At 38.8% G+C, this 22,378-nt stretch overlaps 1 protein-coding gene across 2 annotated transcripts in view; it reads right to left on the bottom strand.

The window, feature by feature from the left end:
* Window positions 1-12,380: 12,380 nt before the first annotated feature.
* The window catches only part of aff2 (AF4/FMR2 family, member 2), a 147,145-nt gene continuing 137,147 nt past the window's right edge, over window positions 12,381-22,378 (bottom strand). For both annotated transcript variants that reach the window (XM_044040508.1, XM_044040509.1), the window contains exons 20-26: window positions 21,086-21,149; window positions 20,362-20,498; window positions 17,591-17,662; window positions 16,666-16,759; window positions 15,962-16,014; window positions 14,020-14,231; window positions 12,381-13,629 (exon numbers count right to left, since the gene is read on the bottom strand). In XM_044040508.1, coding sequence (XP_043896443.1) covers window positions 13,508-13,629; window positions 14,020-14,231; window positions 15,962-16,014; window positions 16,666-16,759; window positions 17,591-17,662; window positions 20,362-20,498; window positions 21,086-21,149 — 754 coding nt within the window. In that variant the 3' untranslated portion in view covers window positions 12,381-13,507. The remainder of the gene's footprint in view (window positions 13,630-14,019; window positions 14,232-15,961; window positions 16,015-16,665; window positions 16,760-17,590; window positions 17,663-20,361; window positions 20,499-21,085; window positions 21,150-22,378) is intronic.

The following is a 22,378-nucleotide window of genomic DNA, read 5'->3' as shown; positions in this document are numbered from 1 at the left end:
ATGTCAGGATGTTGGAAAAGAACTGACTCATTTGCCTTGTTTGTCATCAGACAGTACATATGGTCAGATACTGTAACTTGTACTCCCTCACAATTTTTTTCTGTGGTTTGTTTGTGTTGTCACAAATGTACGTCTCGATCAATGGATTTAATCTGTAACATGATACAGATTTACTGATATGCTCAGTGGAAAAATCATCTTACCCCCTTGAGTTTGGTTGTGTTGGAACATCCTTAAACTTGAGCTACATCTCTCCTCATGGAAAATAAAAATGTACAAACAATAGAAACCTTGAGCTTGGCAAGAACACATTATGTATTCATGTCATGTCATTCCATTTGTCTGTGCAAACAAATAAAATATTTTTGTATTTTTTTGTTATCATCCCAACCTCCTGTGGTGTATGCACTTTTGTGTGCTGGAGAAACGGTACATTATACTGTCTGTCCACACATCCTTTCCCTCTGTTATTTTTGTGCTCGCCCTCTACTGAATAGTGAGGGAGCTCCTCGGGGACCTTGCCAGTGCAAGTGAGTGTTTTCTCTCCCTCCTCTCTGTGATGTTTCTCTCCTCTGGAACAGAGAACACACAAGCCCACTCTCTGGCACTGGAAGGATGTGGACTTAACACTTGCTAATTTGTACATGATTCCACAGAGCCAGTCTGCTTCTGCAAAACAAATGGTGAACAAACAAAAATACTTGTAATTGCATTTTGATACTATATATCCTTTTTTTTAAAAAAAGGTTTTCAATTCCTGGCAATCATGTACAACCATGTGTACAACTTGGCACGAAGTGAAGTTTCTATACCAAAAAAACTAAAGACAAGAGAATCACTTGACATCTCTCTAGTTTAACCTACTTTGCCCACATTTCATTCCATGTCATGTACCTCCTCCTTATGTTCTGACTCACTTTCTTTATTATCTACTTGTATCTGTATGATGTTCCAAGTAATGATCATGCAGAATACAAATTTGGACCGATGCAGCATCTGATGCATTTAGTATATACAAATGAATGCTACTGGGTCTTAAAAGAGAAGCCAATGGATAAATTTTACTTTCTTGAAAAGCAATCAGGGAACACTCCACTGGTTTTGAAGTGTGTTGGAATGTAAGCCTGCCCACTTCTTGCTGCCCATAACTGGCTGCCAGTTTGATTAGGGGTTTGTTTTTAAAAAAAATGGTTGTAATAACCTTTAGTGTAGATCAGTCTGTCCTCCACTTGTATTAAGGAGCTTCTCCCTGCTGAAGTTCCAGGCTGTAACCTCTGTAAGCTCCTCAATCCATCTGTGTTTCCTATCAAAACGTCCTAGTAGTGAAATCAAGCTGGTAATGAAACCTAGGCCCAAAGCTTAAAAGTATGCCTAAAGTGCTCCACACGTCGTCACGTGACTTAGTTTGTTTACAGTGTCATCTTGGCAGGAAAAGCTTCTGCAGAAATGAGTAGTGCCGGTGCCAAACTGTCAGAGTTCAGTGCACACTTTAAATCCCCAGAGATCCAGCAATATATCACAGAACATGACATAATGGATATAACTGACCCTTATATTATTGCTCCTGGAATGGAAACAGCCACAGCGGACATCATTCTGGACCTACAGTATTCCGACATCTCCACCTTTCTGATAAACTTTCCCTCATTGTACTCTGGAGAATGATTAGACACCACAATAAAATCATGTAAAATAATCATAATATTAAAGCCAGTAAGGAATGGATTCTGTACCTGATATTGAGTCTTTACACCATCTTCAGTTTTCATGACGACAGTTGGCGAAAAGATGAATTGCCTAATATATTGCCTGCTATATGTGTTGCCCGGTATATACATTGGACACTTTGAGCTCCTGCCAAAACTCTTGGCTGGAGGCCATAGTGTTGTATGTCAGGATTGTGTGACATCAGCTGCTGGAGTTCTATAATGCCTGGTTCCTAGTTTTAACTGATATTGTGCTTTTATTTTGTCAACTTTCTATTTTTTTGTTCTGTTATTTTATTCCAAAAGAAAATGACTACTCCTCAGTAACTACTCAGCTTCTCACTTTTCTTTTATAACGTCATTAAAAATTTTCCTGGAGAGTTTATGGTCTCACTAATTCAATCAATAAAGCATAATGTCCATTTTGGAAGTTGTCCCATTTAGAGTCAGTGTTGTAATGTAATGAAGTACAAATACTTTGTTACTGTACAAAATTCACATATCTGTACTTTACTTTGTTATTTATTTTTCGAGCAACTTTTACTTTTACTCCACAACATTTCCATATCTTTGTTACTCGTTACAACCAAATAAAATCAGAAGAAGAGTTGGTAATGGTCTGTATTTATATAGAGATTTTCTAGTCTTGATTTTGCCATTCACCCATTCACACATCTTTCATACTCATTCACATGCAACATGAGGTTAAGTGTCTTAAGTGTCATGGGGTTATGTGTCACATATAGACGAGCAGAGGCAGATATTTAACCCAATTAAGCACAGTAAATGTCATATGCTTTAATACTTAAGTAATATTATAAAAAGTGACTTCAACCTCTACCAAAGTCATTTTCTGGCAAGATACTTGTACTTTTACTCAAGTATCCCCTTAAGGTACTTTATACAAGACTAGATACAACGGTGTAGATTTTTAGGGCGTGGCTTTGTTTTGATTGACAGTGACACCGGTAAACCTGTTGTCAAACGCAGTAAGATTCCCTTTTTGCTCTTGTCTCTGCTTCACCCTCTCATCCACATCTGTTTTAGTTTTTAAATGAAGTGTTACTGATAAAAATTGACGATGGCTCTGTTCAGTGTAAGGAAGTCAGGACAGAAGGACAGTGTGACAGTGAAAGTGAGGAAGCTAATTGGAACTAGGCCATTATTCATTCACCCTTGATTTCCTCCAGTGACTTGTCAAAATGGCTGCTGTGTGAGGAAGGCCAGCGTCACATGTGCTAATGCTAAGCTATCGCGCCTGTGGATATTTAGTGGTTGTAAAGACACCGTTTACCAAGAAAAAGAAAGCTACTTGCAAGTAAGTGTGGATGTAAACAATACACAGTTTTTAATGATTCAAAGTCTGCCTGTGCTAAAGATGTTAGTTGGAGGAGGAAATGCATTGTTTTGCTAGTTCAGAGAACGTTGTTTTTATATTTGCATTAAAAATTAGCTGTTTGCTTAGCAAATATTAGCCTCAGTTGACATCCATTTGATATGAAGTTACATTAGTTTTGTTGCTGAATTCTTGGTCATAAACTAGAAGCGACTTTTGTCTGTTGTGTTGTGCAGGACAAGTAATGGTTTGTTTGGATTCTTTTTCAATAACTGAAAAGAGGCACAGTTCACCCATAAATTTAGCAGCTCTTTTTTTTATATATCACACATATTTTCAGACACAAACATTTGTGGTGTCAGTCAGTTGAGAGAATTCCCAAATTAATTGCAGAATTTGATTTGCGGTGACTGGTTGAGATTAATCACATCTTTTCATCTTAATAAGGAAGGTTGCAATAACTGATGTGTTTAAAATGTAAAATCACTGATTAACATCTGCGAGTTGGACTTGAACATGTATAAATTTACACACTGAGATGCATGCATTCATAGAAAAAAACTTAACCGTCAAGAGCTGTCAAGGCCATTATAGGACTGATTTATCATGTTCACTATGTTGCTGCTCTTCTGTTTTACTTGCAGTTCATACAAAAGGCTGCAGTTAACAGGGGAGTAATGACAACCTGCTATCTGAAGCATTTTCTTTATATATGTGTATTCATGAATCCATTTCTCTCAATATTGTAGGGGCTACGCAAAGACAAAAACAAAAAACAACCAACCAAAAACAATAAAAGACATGTTTGTAAACAGCCTGATTTACATTTTGAAACTAGTTTGTAAATAGACATACAGTCAAATTCATCCAAACATTGCAGTAGATTTCTTTAAAAAAAGAAGTGAACTGATGCTGCTCATTGAATGATGTTTAAATATGATCTATTTGTTGAGAAATAATTGACTTTGAGAGACTGTGTGTGTACTGTATGTGTGTGTGTGGTGGGTACATGGCTGGAGGTCAAATGTCTGAAGGGGTATGGGACTGTAAAAAGTTTTGGAACCACTGACCTATACAATGCTAATTTGACAACAGTTTTAGCTGTCCAGTCAGCCAGTATTAGTTAGCTTCTTGCTTATACTTGAGTGAGATTGTCCACCTAGAACTCCAACGCCTGTCATTACGTCAATCTTCAATCGATCCAGTGTGGGCGTGGAGGTGCATAGTGACTTTTTATTCTTCTTTGAATGATTTGATTGGCATTCGTGGTCAAAGATCCACCACGAGAGGAAGTAAACAAAATGCAACTGGATTAACACCATTATTTTTCTTTCAGAACACTAATTGCAAGCCATAGATTTGTGACGGCACAAATTAAAATGTACACAATATTTATGCAGCTTGAAGGAAAAACAAAACTTTTGGTAGGTTTGTGCCATTCCCATGGGCATCTGAGCTTGTCTGAGTTTCATGTTCATATTTTGAAGTGAAGTGAAGAGAAAAGCACAAGTGCAGCTGTAACCACTCTCTTCTGCACTGCCTGTATTCATGTCAGCTTAGATTTCTGCCTCAGTGGTTTTATCAAATCAATATTCATCATCTCAATCAGTGTCCTTTGGCCACGATAAAATTGATCTAATGGCAATTACATTACATTACATTACTGTTTTTACCTGCTGTCCACCCCCACCCTAGTTCCTCTGCTGCTGCCTTTTCTTTTTGTCACTCCATCTTACCTGGTCTTTCTCTCCAATCTACTCTGACTTTGTCTCACACTTATCGTCTTATCATCATGCTTCATACCCTGGTAATTGCGTTACTGCCATGGGCTCACATTCTGGCAGGTCACACTGCCTTTCTGTGAACACTGGCAATGTACACAATTACATTATAGACTGAGAGAGGAGAGCAGAAGGAGTGTGTGTGTGTGTATGTGTGTAAAAACGCTTAGCTCAGCTTCATTGAGACCATGGTTCTCTCGAGTGTGTTTGTGTTTACTGGGTGTGAATGTATTCAGGAATAGTAAACAAACTGCACTGTACTCCGTCTACCAAGGACTAGCCCAAGTATTTTCAGCTCTTCAACACCCAAATTAATTTTCTAGAGGAGGCTGTTTTCTTTTGAGGCTACTATAAGCTGCTTACACTTATTTATCTAGCCAGTTTTACATTGTAGAGGGAAGCTATTATATAGCTGTTGAGTTCATACTCAACTATTCACTCAGCAAGCTTTAAATAAGTGAGTGAGACACATTCATGTTCTGCATTTGAATGTGAATATAAATGGAGCTGTAGCAGCCTTTGTGAGTATGTATCACATTGTCACAGCTGAAAATCTAACGTGATAAGAGCTGCCGGTTGGTTATTATTTTGTGGTTATTAATTAATTTAAACATTTATTTTTAGTATATTTTCTTTATGTACATATTGAGGTATATATTTAATTGAATTATGTTTTATCCTTTACTGTTTATTTATTGTTTTTGTACTGGAAAATGTTTATAGTCAAATGTAAGAGGACAATGCCTTTTTTCTTTGAATAGAATAACAGAAATAATCAAGATTTTTATTAATGTATTTGACCTCACCACTCACTGAGGGACTGTGTATACCTGTGCACACATTATATTTGCTTTGTGTCTGCTTTTCTTATCTCTCGTGACCCACAGTGGAGACTGTATCTGTATCTCCAGAGAATCAAGGAAACTGACAATTAGAAGTCTGACAAGATGAGATATGCTGGCTGTCAGTGTGACACCGGTTTAATCAGGAGTCATTCAGTTAGAGCTGACGAGCTCTTCCCTCGTTAGTGCCCGTGGAACTGTGAACTGCAGAGCTGAGCAGAAAGCTTTTGCGTTTTAACAAAATCACATTTAAACGTGGCAAAGAATGAGAGGAGGGGCAATCTATTAAAACTGCCACTGCACATTGAGACAGAGGGAATTCATTTACTGAGTGGGTTGCTTTTAATTAAGTTGAATGGCTGTAATCAACTCTTTGGTGGTGGCTGGTGAGCAAAACCTGTGGTTTTGAAAACGGGGTAGAAATGCGTTTTCTGTCAAATGTCAGTTATATCTAAAACAGGATACGGTTGGTAAAATGAGGAAAATCGTAGTTTTAAGCTGTAAAATTAAAAAGCCTATATTGTAGATTCAGTATATCACTGACAAAACACATCTGAGCAAAGCATTTGGTCACTATTCTGTTTCTGCTTGTCATTCTTTATTTAAAAATACTCAATCTACTGTCAATGACAGGAAAATAAATTGTTAAGATTTAAAAACATTCCTTATAAATTGGAATTGTTTTTACAAATCGTAAATGGTATATAAATAAAACTTTGAATCACCATCTGTTTAGCTTCTTATTATAACAACTTTTTATAAAGTCACAGTCGGCAGCACTAGAGAAATACTGACCATTGACTGGTGAGTCTTAGAATAGAGGCTCTCTGTCCTGAGCCCCTCCCACCACATGAGCATTGACAGACAAACACCTCAGATGTGACAGATGACCTGACGAGGCAGCCAGCGTGAATTTACACATGCTCACATGTGACAGTCAGTGACAGCGGCATACATGCTCTTATTTTGAACCATCACAAAGGATGAGCCCATTGTACTTTGGATGAGCTGAGTGGGAGTGCAATTACCGCTCACTTAGCAGTTACTGTGATGAGAGACAGTAGTGTGTTAAATGTTTAAGTCGATATGATCGTATGTTGTTGTGTGTTTCTCATGGATTTTGCTGCATTTGTAGAATCTACTCGGGCCACTTTTCCTCTATGAGACTAATGGGCACTTATTGCAATAATGTGTGTGTACTTTTTGAGCTCTTAGCTCACATGTACATGCATTTGTTTTCTCTCTCTCTCTCTCTCTCTCTCTCTGCTAAAGCATATCTCTGAGCTCTTATTTGACTGCATGGTTACCTATGGCAATTAAACCTATAAATCTAAGCTGTCAGTGTTGGCTCTAGACCAAGGAGACACACTCATACTCACACACACACACACACAAACACACTCAGCCAATTGTGTCTGAAGGTCTGAAAATAAGTTGTCCACCTCCTTACTCATTTAGGGGATTACTTAATTAGATAGGATTTATGTCTCCACAAAAATGCACACTTTTGACTTTAAAACAAGCTGTGCAATGATTTTAATACACTGGATGTTTAATTGTGTGCGCTCGTGACCACCTGGAACTATATTTGGTGATAAGCAAAGTACAAACCAGTGTTTGCTTTTACATGGGCTTGCAAAGTAACATCCACCCCCAGACAAAAACAAGACTCTGGGCCACACAGTTGGTGTAGTGGGTAGCACTCTCGCCTTTACAGCAAGAAGACCCAAGTTCGGATGTTTGCATGTTCTCCCTGTGTGCGTGGGTTTTCTCCAGGTTTCCTCCCACTGTGCAAAAACATGCAGGTTTGGGGATTAGGCAGATCGGACACTCTAAATTGACTGTAGGTTTTTGTGTGAGAGTGAATGGTTGTTTGTCTCTGTGGCCCTGTGACTGGCGACCTGTCCAGGTTGCACACCGCCTGAATGAAAAACAAGACTCAGATCACCCAGATGACTGGTTCAAACATATTTTAATCCATGTTTTAGAGACATTAAATATTTAAAAACAATGGAACTGCATCACAACTTCTGATCATCACATAGAACAGCTTCATTATAAAAAGAACCATATAAAAGGTCAAAAGATGGCACAGATAGAAACAGAAGAAACAGCTAGAGTTGTGCAACACCTTTTTAAAAATACAATGCAACTCCTGTAGGACATATTTGTGTCCTCAGACGTCATTTTGTAGAAATCTTTACAATGCTGCCTTTTGCAGGGATGTACATCAGATCCACAGACAGATTTGTCAGGCTGCATCAGAGGCACCATGTTACCACCTGTCTCAAACTACTCATGTCTGGTTTGACGCAAATCTCACCATAATGGTATATCCAACATCAATTCATACCACATGAGTTTTGATGCTGTTGTGTGAATTACCCATAGTAGATCATCATTAAGAACACTGCTCTACTGGTAATTCTTTTGTGTTGCACAAATAAAGCTAAAGGAAGAGCAGGCAAGTCATACGGTGGTGCGGATGATAAAAGGCGTCTGTTGTGGAACGTCGGGTCGCTTCTGTTTAAGAACTGCTACATTATGCACCTTTTGAAGATTAGTTTGATTTGAATAGATCAAGTGCACATCACCACTGAGACCAACCAACCGTTTACACAATGTCTGAACGTCAGAGTGCTTAGAATTGTCAAAGATTTTCTTGTAAAGATAGCTTTATTAATAGATTTCTTTTTAACCCTCATGTGATTAACATTATTGTGTCCTATGGGGGGGGGAACAGTCGTCTTCACACAATAACAGCACATGAGACATGACAGATTCTAAATAGCTGATTACAAAATGATCTGTTGCTTTTTTTTTTGAAAAATCCTTGTTTAATTGTAAAATAGAGAGGAAACAGACTGTCTACTGACAACAGCTCTTTGATGAATTTACTAATTTGCTATTAATCAGATAATTTGTTGTCAATCTCACTCGCCAGGCTGTCGGCATGTTATGAATCCTACACTTTCTGAACATGACATGAGCAATCTGCAATTTTTTTGGGGAGTTATGCTCATCTGCTTTCTTTTTGATAGCCAGATGAATTGATTGTGAGATTAGCACAAGTTAGCGTTGTCATTTTAGAGAAACATAAGCTTTTTATTTGTAATTATTGTTAGTGGAAGAATTAAAAATGTCATGCACACAGGTTATGTGTGAACTTCAGAGATGGTAGGAGTATTTCTGAATTTTGGACAGAGCCAGGCAACTCATTGTATTTCCCCAATGCTTCCAGCCTTAATATTAACTTAGGCTAGTAACCCTCTGGTTCTCTGTAGAAGGCACAGAAACATGAAAATTATTCATGTGTGCATTGCGCTGCATGATAAACGGCCGTACTGGTAGTACTTATCTGCTGAATTGGTGTTTTCTATCACAGCCAAAGATACATGATGAATTCTCAAACATGAGTAATACTAGGAAATGTGAGATGAGAAGTTACTTTATTGAAGTGGCCAGTGTGAAAGAATATTAATGTCTCAGTTAAGTGCTCTAAAAATGGTAATTTGAAAGCTAATGATCTCTCTCAAATGCTTGTTTCTAATGCATGCGTGGCTCCGATGGCATGACTGAGGAGAATCAGAGGGAAGAAAGCCAAGATAAAATAAAAGCTCCCTGCCAGATTCCCGGGAATTTATGAGGGAAGAAAATAAACATACTATACTTGTAAATACTGCTAATTAATTTGCTTTATGAAGCACTCTGACAACCTCCTAAGGTGTCTGTGATTTTGCGAAATGCAAACAAATATTAAGAGCACTCAGCACTACTGAAAAGATAATCAATGCGTTATCAGCGTGTTACCATCTGTTGACAAAAACGAAATTGTTGTGATCACATCAGCAGCTATGAATTTCCGTCACTGTCGTCTTTTGATAAACAAGTTGACGATCGTAATAGTGTAACAACAGCTAACAGGATATTTAATAAGATGTCAGCAGAATCAAAGGCCATGCTGAGGCAGTCTGTCTCCAAAGTGTTATAATATATACAGACATATTGACATTGCATATAAATGAACTGTTGCATGAATTCAACATTTAGCCATCATGTGACATGAAACATAGTGGGATGTCGCTGATGTTTCCCATGTAGTCACATATGCAATATTTAAGACTTTTCACAGCATATTGGTTTGTTATTATGTATATTGCACTGCTGCATATAATCAAAAATATGGACCATTGTGTGAAATTAACAGTAACCATATAGCAACATCACTGTTTCACTATAAAACAAAACAACACTGAACATCATTGGATTGGACTGAGCAACACTGTGGATATACTGACTTGTGATGGCTGAGGTCTGACAAACTGATTGTAGGTTTTGTTGGTTGGTTGTTGAAGATTTCATTGGCTCATTGGAACAAATTTGGCTTAATGACATTAAATAAAACAAACAACTTCAAAAGGTACTTTTTGTGGTTCTAACTCAATTTTCCAGGCTTTCAGATGAAGAACCATTTTAGAGTCCATTTTACGGACAGTTTTCAAAGTACTATTGACTGAAACTGACCACATTTATGCAATAAATATGAAGCGTTGTGTCAGCTTAGCATAGCACTGGTGGCTGAGGGGAAATAACGACATTGCCAAAAGCAACAAAATAGAAGCGTAACAATTGATTATTACGCACATTTACAGAGTTGCCAACAGCTTGGCTCGCACAAAAAGACAAGGCAACAACATTTTGAGTTTGATGTATCGTGACTATTCTGGACATACTGTATGCAGAGTATTTTCTAATCATGGGTCTTGGCTGTTTTCATGTGTTTTGCAAAATTATTGTGTGGGATTTTTGTCAGATCAATAACAAACTCAGTCCAACAGCGCTCTTTCAGCTCATCAGCCCTTACCCTGCAGCCATGCAATGGCAAATGAGTTATGACACAGATTAATTATAGAATCAAAAACAATCTTAGATTTCTTTCCTCAACACTAGAGGTCTGATCTGAACATGGCTATGAGTAATTCAAACCTGATGATAAACTTGTGTTTTACTTAACTCTTTAGAAAACCAAACTGCTATGTGGCGCTACAACGCCTATGCCATGCACAGACTGTACAGTAACCTCCAATAAAACTTGCTCATGTCTTTGTGACAGCTTTTATATTATACTCCACAAACTTTGAGCTGTGGTATGACCACAAATAGCATTTTTAGGTGATGTTTTTTGGGCAATTTCAATAGGCTAGAAAACACAATCTGAGCGCCCACATCTGTGTGGTAGTGTTTCAGTCTGTGCCCTCTTATAAACACTCTGGCATTCACTTTGAGATCTACATTGTCCGTCTTGGAAAGTGCATCAGGTGGTTAACAAACCGTTCGTCTACACAATAGATTGTTTTTATCTTGGAAAGATTCAGACCAGTTGTTCCCCTTATGTCCAATCTTTGTGCAAAGCTAAGCTAACCAGCTGCTGGTTCTAGCTTCATGTTTATCACGCAGACTTAAGTGCAAGATCGTCTCATCAAACATGGCCACAAAACAATAAGTACGGAGATATTTTTTGAATGTGATCACCTCCTTCATAGTGTTGACCCTTGTGTTTTGAATGCAGCTATGTATTTTCAGGAGATGTAAATGACTGTAAATACTGTAAATGACTTTACGACAAGAAATACATTTTTTTTCTTCTTTTTCAAAATGGACACAAGTAGTTCTTGGTCTGAAGCTATCATTTATTGCATGCAATGGTTTTAATTTGTCAGGCATTTCAGACAAATCCATACTCAATCCCAAATCACAGAAAAAAAACAAAAAAAGTAACAGCAACTGATGCAAATTTGACACGTTAAACCACACATTTGTCTTAAAGCCAAACCCTGGTGTCGTCATAAACACCAGTAAAAAGCTTATGGAAACATTTGATTTTACGAAAAACAATCTCATATTTATACCAATATGGTATGGAAAATCATTTAGATTCATTCTTTTTAAATAAATAGAGCAATTCTCACTGGACACAAATAGAGGCACTTGAGTTTCTTTTTTTTTTGGCAGAGTGAAAATTATCTTTCACGTCCGCATTGTCTTCCATACACATTCAGCGATGGTCAAATTATCCAAAACTTAAAAACTCATGCTCGAGAAACTGGATTTACAGAGACCATGAAAAACAAATCTAGATTCTAACCTTTTAAAGCACAGAGGAGAAATTACAGTGACGTCTCCATTTCACTTCATGTGCCACAGAGTTTAAAATCTGTCTGGTGCTGTGTAAATGCAGCCATAAGCTGTGCATGGACACACCAACACACACACACACACACTCTCTCATGTACACTCGCCCACATATACGTATATATAGAGAAACCCTATTTTCTTGTTCACTTCCTCATTCATTCACATTAAGTCATTCACAAGACAATGAAACAAATACAAACACTGTTTTCAGGAGTCACAGTCTGTACATTATGGTACACAAATATCATTATGGTCCTGTCAGGTAATGATTTAAATAGACCCGACACATCAGCTGTACACTTATACACACTGACAACACAACACAACAAATGCTGGGATGGGAAATAACTACAGGATATCTGGCGGATGATTTGATCTCATTAAGTGCTGTACAAAGTCATGGATTTTTTTGACATCAGGGCAGAAGAGCTACTGTGAGATTTTCACTGTGTTTACTTGATTTGCACATGAGCGGGGGCCTAATTAGAGGCAAATCCTACTGAATCATGTAGTTCCCAAGTATTTGACACCTTAGTGGGTGGGTTACTATGGGAACTGGAGCTGGTTGGAATTTCATAAAAACCCATAACTAGTAAAAGAACAATCATGAAGGGGATTACTGATGGAAGAGAGTCCTTGTTTGTAGTGTCAGTGAAAGAAGTGCTTGTTCTGCCAAGCTTTTAATTCCTTGGTCTGCAGCTTGACCAGGTCCTGTGATCCACACTCTAACTAGTCACATTATTCATGTTGATGTTAACGATTCTATTGACCTAAGACCTTCATAGACAAACCACCGATCCAGGTCACATTATAGTAGGAGTTGCTTGTTAGAGACACCCTGATAATATCTGTAATCATAGATGTGTTAAAAAATATTCAACATGTAATAAATGTTAGAATCACTGCTAGGTACGAAATCTCAGAGGGTTTTGGGCAGATTCTAGCTTCGGTAGTGGAGAATCCTACACTAAATATCACTAAAGACCAAGGATTGACCGAAAGTAGAAGCAGACGACCGAGATCAGCCTGCAGTAATTCAGCTCTAGTAGTTGTACCTGAGCCTCTTTCCTTTACCAGCATGGTTCTTATCTAATGGATTGGACCGGGACCTTTTCACTTTGATCAATATCAGCCACAGGCTTTAATTGTAGTCACAGGCACATTTCTAGGCCACTGATGGAGGAGAGGAGCTTCTGGTGAGCTCCTTTCCTACCTATTTTTTTTAAATGATTATATCATAGTAAAGACACAGGGAGTTTGTCACATTGGTTTTCTTTGTAGGAATGTCAGCTACTCGCACTGAAGTATTATTCTCTCTCCTTCACTCTCTCACTCGCTCTCTCTCTCTCTTTTTCAAAACAAACAAAAAAACTGCCAATATTTTAACAATGTAATTTGTATTCTGTGATTCACGGTGGAAATTCACAAAGTTAGTTACTGTTCAGTCCAAACTGCCTGTGAATTTCATCCCAATTAATGCACCCAGTATATGCCTTTACATTACCGTGGTCATTTGAAGAATCCCTGTGGGAACTGAAGCAGCATCCTGAGTGTTATCTCACTGGTTATCCCAGTTCTCGCTCCCAGGCCCATATCTTCTTCCTTTTTTTCTTTAAAAAATGTATTTATTTTGTCTCTGTTGTCGCTCTACAGCAGGTGAGCCTCTATACGGAGCCAGTGTAGTCCCTGCCTGATGTATCGCACAAGCTCAGTCATGCTGCTCTGCTGACTCAGTGGCTCCATGACCGAGTCCAGCTCCTGGAAGAAATCTACAGGAGGGTGAGGAAGAGACACAATTACTATAAGAAGCCATGTGCATCAAGACAAGACTTTGGTGAGTCATTTGTTTTATTTGACACTGGTCTTCCTGAGGTTTACAGCATAGTAGTGAAAACAACACAGACTGTTGATGAACTCCTACATTTCAGACGTTACAGAGAGAGCGGCAGCCAATCACTTTTATACGTTTAGTTCGAACACTATGCAGCTTTTGGAAAAGGTTGTTGCTTTCAGACAAAGTGCACCCAACGAAGGTGGACACTGCACACGTCATATTACCACCCTTTTTGCAGCATTAACAACTCTTGCTATTTAGTGTGTAACGCAACGCATATGCACGAGTCAGTATTCAGGTGGTAGTAGATTATCTGCGGTCCTACCTTGGCTATCGGTGGCCAGTCTGTCAGCCGTCTCCCAGTGTTCATAGCTCCTCAGGATGTTGTTGGTTATGTTAACATGGCTGGCAGCCATGTGGTGAATGCGTTGGGGAATAGCTACACTGCCCAACGAGCTTGGGGCCCCTCCAGATCCTCCTCCTCCATTGCTGGCTGGGGAGGGGCTGAGTGAGAGAGGAGATGGAGTCCCATTGACCCTGGAACACAGACAGACACTTAAGTCTCGTAACATGACCAGAAGTTAATGTATTTCATTGCAGTTACAGAGTCTGTCAGCCAGATGCTGAGTTACAATTTCGTAACAGACTTAGAGATGATAAAGCAAGTGGTTGCCACACTCGACTTGAATTTTAACTTGAAATGTAAAATATACTACAGGATGGTTCAAGACAGCGTATTTGGACAAGAGTGTTTTTGACACAATGGAACAAGTATCATAATGTAACGTGAACTTTTTTAGCCACTTGGAGGCAGTGGCGCAAGACCGCAACATGACAACATTTGGCTCATTTTATGCATCCAACAGATACAGCAATGTTCACATTCTTTTGGAGTCATGGTATATGGAACTTTTTTTATACTGACGGGCTACACTGGCAACAGTGTAAAGGGTATAGAGCAGTATCACCAGTGCCTGAAAACATTGGTGACATCAGAGAGACGGACACAGTCTGGCACATACACTCGAGGACCTTCAATGAGTTGCGAAAGTTGCTAAAATGTGTGGATCTGAGGGGATTTTATTGCATCGGCAATGATGTTCTGAGTAGTGCTGCTGTAACTGGAATATTTGAAGAGGAAAACACCACAGTGACATGCCGAGGCTGTCAATTGTTTATGTTCTTGAACGGTTGAACCGCTTAATAATAGCTAAATTAATTATAGTCTGTAATTGGTTTTGAAAACACTTTCCTGTTTATCTCCTTATAGCCATTAATCAATAAAGTTGTCTGGAAAAAAAGAAAATCCAAAGCCTTAACCACAATACTACAATCAACACTGACTGAATGGATCGATCTGTTGTCATAGCTGTCATTCACAGACCTGCTTGGCTTTTACACATTCATATTAATATTAGGTTTTTTTTCTGTGGGTAATGATGTAGTTGTCTTCACAGCACTCTCTCCTCAGTCTGCTTCATGTCAGTTTGTTGTGAAGGTGGACCCTGGACTTGACTGTTGGTGTGTAGCTCTAGCAGTGATATAATGTCAGTGTGGCCTTGATCGCTTCTAACCCGACTTGCATTGTTCAGTGCTACACACACACACACATACAGCTATTCTTCTTTGGACACAGAATTGACTTTCATTGATTTGGACAGCCCAAACAAAGCGTTGATCCTAACAACAACAACAACAACCAGTTACATCATGACTAACTTCAAGTAAAATCTCTGCCCTGAACTCAACCAGTTCCTCAGAAATGAGGACCGGCCTCATTAGGACCAGGTTTTGCTGGTTCTGACAAGGTCAGTGTTTATATCAGAAAAGGTACTAAAGAGATAACAACTACAAGAACGTACACACACACGACTAAACACTTTGGGCTCCAGTCCTGCAGTTGTGCAGCGTCAGAGCTGTCCAAACTCATTAGCTTCACATCCACAGCTCCTCCATGCCCTCCTTCTCCATCCATCATCTCTCCCCCCATCACTCCTTCTCACGCAGTCCTCCACAGCCCCTCCAGTCTTCTCCCTCTCACATCTACAACAAATCAATCCCTCCATTTGCTTCCTGAGGGGTTTGTTTGAGCAAGTGGCTGTCGAGGGTGGCATGGTATTTGGCAGCGGAGCTTTGGTGAATTGTAAATTCACAATTATCTGCAGCATGTGAATGAAAGGGTGTTTTCTTAGTGTGTGTGTGTGTGTGTGTGTGTGTGTGTGTGCTGCGTGCGCGTGCGTGTGTGTGTGTGTGTTCGTTCTACTCACTTCCCATTGGTTCTCCAGGGAGAAGGTGCGTGGTGGGAGCTTTTGGCTGAATTCTGGTCACAAAAAACACAAATTTGGTATCAAACTTTCTATTCCTGATCTACTCCTGACCTTGATTGAAGTTAAGAATTTAATATAATATAATATAACACACTAACATTAACTAAATATCCAGAGCATTGCTGATATGACATTTGATTTACTCCACTGATTCACATGCAGTATATGTGACTCCTGAAGTCTGTGAGGATGAGTAATTAAAATCCACTTTCATATGAATATGTATATTACAGAAGTGTTTGTTTTTTTTTGCGTTGTTTCATTTTTCTTTTTAAAAATGCTTTCTGAGCACCTCACACCACATACACAGCTAAACCCTCAGTGAGCTGCTTCCCACAAATCCAGTCCCATCAATGCAAATGCTGCACTGTGATAATGACATCCTCAGTAATTAATTTAACAAAACTAATTAATCAAAACAAGCACATTAAACCCGAACAATCCACAGCGATGATTGATGGAGTTAATTAATACATTAATATCAAAGAGAAAGAATGGATTTTAATAACGTCGCACAAAATTAATGCACAGACACCATGAAATAGAATATGAAATGTATTGGAGAGTTATTGGCTTTGCATGTTTTCCAACCACGGAGGCAAAAAAGAGGAACAAAATATGTGTGTGTGTGTGTGTATTTTTACCTTGAAGTACTCCATGAGTGACCGCGAGTACTTGACAGCGTGGTCTTTCTTCAAATGGAACATCCTCAGATACAGCAGAGACAGACAGCGGTTACTATGGAAACAAAACCATTAGAAGGCAGATGAATGCTCTGTACAAATTCCCCTCAAAGCTCCGTCTTCAATATCATTTTCATTTCATTCACACAGAATGCACCTGGACTTCAAACCCGTTGCACAAGTCCTTATAGGATTAGGAAAGACTTGAGCAAAGTAAAGAATGTGGAAAAGGTAAAACATAAAACCCCACACCTTTCTTTGTAAACTGTGACCTCATTAATTCATATGAAGCACTCAGGTATATAAAAACAATAAACCCTTAAATGTTCTTTGATCACTCTGAGTAATAATAAAAAAGAAGAAGCACTGTACTGGCTTTTATGTAGCATGGATATGTGATTTGTCCCATTAACCAATTTCCCGTTATGTTTGGTCACTGTTTAAAGATGCAGGTGTAAGGATACAGGTACATGCATGAATGACAACATTCATTGTCCAAAGTCCTCATTGCTTTGGATAATAAAGCAACTCCTTTGTGCTGTGAGTTGCAAAACTTTGTCCCGATACCTAAGGGAATAACATGTTTGAAACAAGTCTCATAGGGGATTGAAATGAGCTTGGATTGTGTTGTTTTTGTATCACCATTAAACCGTGTAATCAGTTAACATCAGAATGACCTAATTAAGACAAAAAGTTGTTATTTCAGCTCCCAGTACAGAACATGTATCGCCCCCTGTGGACTTTTGAAAGACTTTTTTGGCCTTTGGTGCAAACATTCAGAAAGTAGTTCAGGGATTCAATAACTCCTTGATTATGGCACTGCATATTTTGTAGTTTGTAACAAACCAAAACACTCACACGCACGCAATCATAAAGAAGTTCCTACCACAACACGGCAAGTTTCTTCTCGGCGACGGTGGCTGAATGGCTGCCGAAGTTCTTCAACCTCATGGCGTACCTGTGAAAGATGCTCATTATTCGTCTGCTGACATTTCCAGTGATTTATGAATCAAACATAAACCCACTTTATTTTTATCATGATAGTGAATACATTTACACTCAAGGTTCATTCTAATTAGAAAATCAAGGTCAGAATTAAAAGCAGGAGCTGCTTTCTCTGAACATAAAAATAAATATTCAGTATGTAAAGCATGGGTATGACAGTTGGTAATTAATTCCTTCAGCTCGATGACAGCAAGCATCAACACTGCTGCAGTGCCCTAAGGCAAGGCAAGCTAAGGCAGCTGTGGAGTGAAACATTTCTGCTTTGGTTATTTATTAGGTATTCAAAAATATTGTAGGCACTTCATTGGATCATCTGAATCAATGATGAATGTGTTTACAGCTCAGAAAACCACTCTCGCTTATTCCTTTTTCAGATCAAATGGGTAAATGCTTTGATTAGCACCAAGAATTTGGTCATTTGCTAACAGATATTAGCAGTTTTAGTCATTTTTTGATAGTCCTTTACGCCTGACTTTACACACCTTTGTAATAAAGGTTTTTGATGAGTGTGGGTATGTTTGTTTGATTAACAAAGGAGGATTATCCTGACTCCCACCCTATGTAAATTAAAAAGTAAATGTTCTTTTCCTTTTTTTGTATACTATATTTGCTTGTTTTAGTGCACTGACTGAAGCTAAAGCACACATATGCAGATTGCATCTACCATTTATGCATAAATTAAATAAATTTTCATTTGCTTATGAACTAATTCACCTAAATAAACCTGTCTTTAAACATGTCATTTGAATGAAGCTGCGTCTCCTCGTCCCCAATGACATACTAAACCCCCTCATGCTGCTTAGCGTGTTGATTAATCAGTCGATATGAAGTTCAGCACTGATGAGTGATTCAGCAGAGAGGAGTTACACCTTTGTCCCTAACTGATGTCTGCAGGAAAATGCTTGTCTTTTCCCCATAGTGAGGTCAGAGATCAGAGTCATAGATCAGTGGGCCTGTAGGTGGGAACGAGCCTGTGTCTTGCTCAAGGACACTTTAGCAGGATGGATGAATATAGATGAGCCAAGTTTGAACCGTTGACCTTCAGTTAAGATTGTCGTTGCACCTCCCTGCTGTCAACCTGTCTGTTTTCAGAGGTGGCAGTCATTTGTTATTCACTGTTTGCTCTCTGTAAGTTCCACTTCACACGATGAAATAAGTGCTGATCCTTTTAAAACACCACTGTAGCGATGTTCACCTCTGTGAGTCTTTAGATGGGAAAGGCAAAAAATATTCTGAATACATGTGTTGTATAAAGGGTCAATTGGAAAAGTTGAAGTTGTAATTTGTCACAGTGGACACAGAGGCAGCCATATGTGATTTAAGTTGTTAGGCAGTAACTACAGTCAGGAAGCTTGATGATGGAGCTGATAATGCAAAAAAAAAAACAAATCAGTAAACTCAAAAATAAGTAAACTTCAATTTGCTTGCAGATGTAGGAAAGAGACACAAATGCATTTGGACTTTTATGTTAAAATATAAAAGGAGTATAGTGTGTAAGTATTTGATCATTTCAATACAAATCAACATGCAGGCAATATACACTACTGTTGTCCATGAATTGAAGTAAAAGACATACACATGGCAAAAGGCAAATGATGGTCACACCAGATACTGGTTTTCTGCTTCTCCTTAAAGCTTTAGTTCAGCGCCTAATAAATGTATTTCTTTAGGATAAACTGCACCTTTAATGTGGCCTTTTATTGTGACCAGTCCAAGTAACAACTGTGCAATAACCATGCTTTAATCAGCATCGAGATATGTTTGACCCAAGAGATCACTTTAGAAAACAGGTTTCTTTTTAATTTCGTTTGATGGAGTAGTTTGAGTGTAACATTTGCATAGAACCAAAATGAATAAGGGTAGTATTTCCTGCTCTGATTTAATTGCCTTTCAGTAGGGGAGATTACCACAAAATTCTCTTCCTCATCCTGTCAATCATATCCCTGTTGACAGAGTTTATGTCATGCTACTTTAGTCCAAAAATGGCTAAAAAGTATAACTTCATCATCCAGTCTTTAATACAAATGAGTGTAGATGCTTAGATTGCTTTGATACATACAGTGCAGTATTTTCAGTTTTGTACAATTATTTACCCCTACTGTGTTGGTCAGTATGTTTACATGCACAGTTTAATCACGCTAAGGCCGTAGTCCGACCGTGTACCTCTGACTCTGTCTATAAGCTAGTGTGTTTTGAATCAGTTTCCTGTTGACCTTTGTGTCACAGAAAAACAAAAGGCGAATGGCGAGATGGACAGTAATATGGATTGTTGCCACTCTGTGATTTCTGGCAACACTGCAATTTATACTTCACCTCCTCCTACTTCCGGGTCAAAGACCGAGGAGGACATTTTGGTGCATACTCGCAACACCAAGTCCAAATAAGTGTATACATGATGGAGTAATCGGCTAAGAATCACATTATCCAGGTGTGTTAGTCCAACTAAGACCAGCTCCATTTTAGTTGGACTAACGTGTTTACGTGACGTTAAGGAAACCGAATTATTGTCTTAGTTAAATCGGACTTTGATTGACAGTCTGAAGTAACTGTCAATCATACAATTCTCTCTGTGGGAAATCATTAGGAAACTTGGCTGACAGACAAGTGATCACTAACTCATTTGACTTCAGAAGTTATTCTATGCATCCATACCTGATGAGCTCCACAGTCTCAGAGTACATGGTATAAGGTGATTTGGCCTCTAGTGGATCTCGCTCCATGGCATTTCCACACTCTATGAAGGAGAGGGCTCCGTCTGCGTAGTTCACCGCTTTACCAAATTTGTCCATCTACAAATGGGGAGGATGAAAGAAAAGCGACGGAGACAGAGAAATTTAAACGGAGAGAAAGAGACGAGCATAAGACAGAGATGGAATAAGGAATATCATAACAATGCTGAGGCAGACGCGCAGTCTTCTCTTTGAATAATCTCCCGCTAAGATGCAAATCCCCAGACAAATCTGAGGAAACAATGCGTAAACATAAGATAAATAACGAGCTAAATAAATCTCATTTCATTGTTCAGGGGGGATCAGATAATTCTTTTGATATTGTATAATCTTGCAGACATAATCAGTCCTTGAAAGCAGCATTCCCTTAGAGACAAATGGTGCAATAAATAACACAAATTATACTGCACAGTTCTTGCCTTGATATGAAATAGAATTTCATTGTGCACACGCTCGATGTGCACACACGTGAGCAACAACACACACATAATTAAAAACGAGACTGTGCAAGTTAACATTGTGTGTTTTCAAATTGTTTTCTTGCCATCTGTGTGTATCTATCCATCCGTCTCTTTTCTGTATGTGCTCGAGCAGAGAGGTGTAAATGTGTGTCTGCCGTGTTTTACTATGATTGCAGAAAGACTTACCAAAGCATCAGCCTTGTGCTTCAGTCTCTTGGCTTCCTGCATGTAGTAGTCGGCACTGTGGACTCTGAGAACAGCAGAGAAGAAGAAATAAATAAACACACAATGTTGCATGTTTGCATCAACGCGTAATTTAACAAAACCTCTGTATGTTATTGATTTACATAATCAGTCACTCCAAGGCACTTGCAGTGTGTTATATACAGGAGCCTATTTAGATACACACACCCCAGGCTTGGTGTAACCTTAGTACAACATCAAAACATGTTGTTTCATAAATACTGCACAAACCCTTTGGGACAAATAATTATAAGATGCATCATCTTTCCAGTTTTCTACACAGCAGAAGCAGTGGTGAGGTATTTACAGCCATTCTCCACCACCCATTAGTGCATTTTTTAAAAACACCAATGCACACTGTACTGATGTATTATCCCTAAACTTGGATGAATTACATAAGAAATAAGGCGGGCTGTAAAGAGATGATGATAACGGATGAGATGTTTTAACAAAAATATCTGAAAGAATGCTGAAAGCCTTGGTAATTAAAGTGGTCAGCTTCCTCCACCGCCCTGCACCACAGCGTTGAACTGTATTGAGTTGCCGCAGGGAACCAGCAGGGTGGAAGAAGTCAAGTCTGCAGGCAGATAAGTGTGACTTGTAAAGTTCAGGTGAAAATGGCATGTAGTGTTATTTTTTTTGACAGCAGCTACTTGATAATTGGTGGACCATCATGCAGCTGCCAGTGCTGGTGTTCTCTCTCCATTAGTGTTGGTTGGGGTCGACAGGATTTTGTATTGGGTCACGGTGGAGATAATTAGCAGCCACTCTATGGCTCAGGGTTGCCGGCACTAGAGTTTTCAACCCTTTCACTAATTTCCCCACTTTCCTGAAACTCCCCGGAAGATCATTTTGTGCCATAAAACAAACCGTTTTATGGCACAAAACAAACAAAAACACTCTCTGTTCAGTCTCAAAACAATGTAATTACCAGGCACCAAGGAGAGAAAAGAAACAATTATATGCATATTTTGATTAAAAGCAAATGCTTTCACGTTGAATGAAAATACCTGACGTGTCATGACAAATGAAATTGAGCTGTTACACAAAATCCATGCGAGTTATGCAAGTGGACATGAACAACAGTGATGTTTAGATGTTTTCGGTAGATCTAGAAAACATCTTGATCTACCGAAAACATTCGCCCCCCCCCTTGCCAAGCATGTTGGGGAGCTAGTGTGGCTTTTGCATATTAGAAAGGATGTCAACACTGTTTTACAACTCTGTCTGTCTTCC

This window comes from Solea senegalensis, linkage group LG12 (genome assembly GCF_019176455.1).
Source record: "Solea senegalensis isolate Sse05_10M linkage group LG12, IFAPA_SoseM_1, whole genome shotgun sequence".
Lineage (NCBI taxonomy): Eukaryota > Metazoa > Chordata > Actinopteri > Pleuronectiformes > Soleidae > Solea > Solea senegalensis.
Note: the sequence above shows the minus strand (reverse complement) of the source record. Positions and strands in the feature narration are given on the sequence as shown.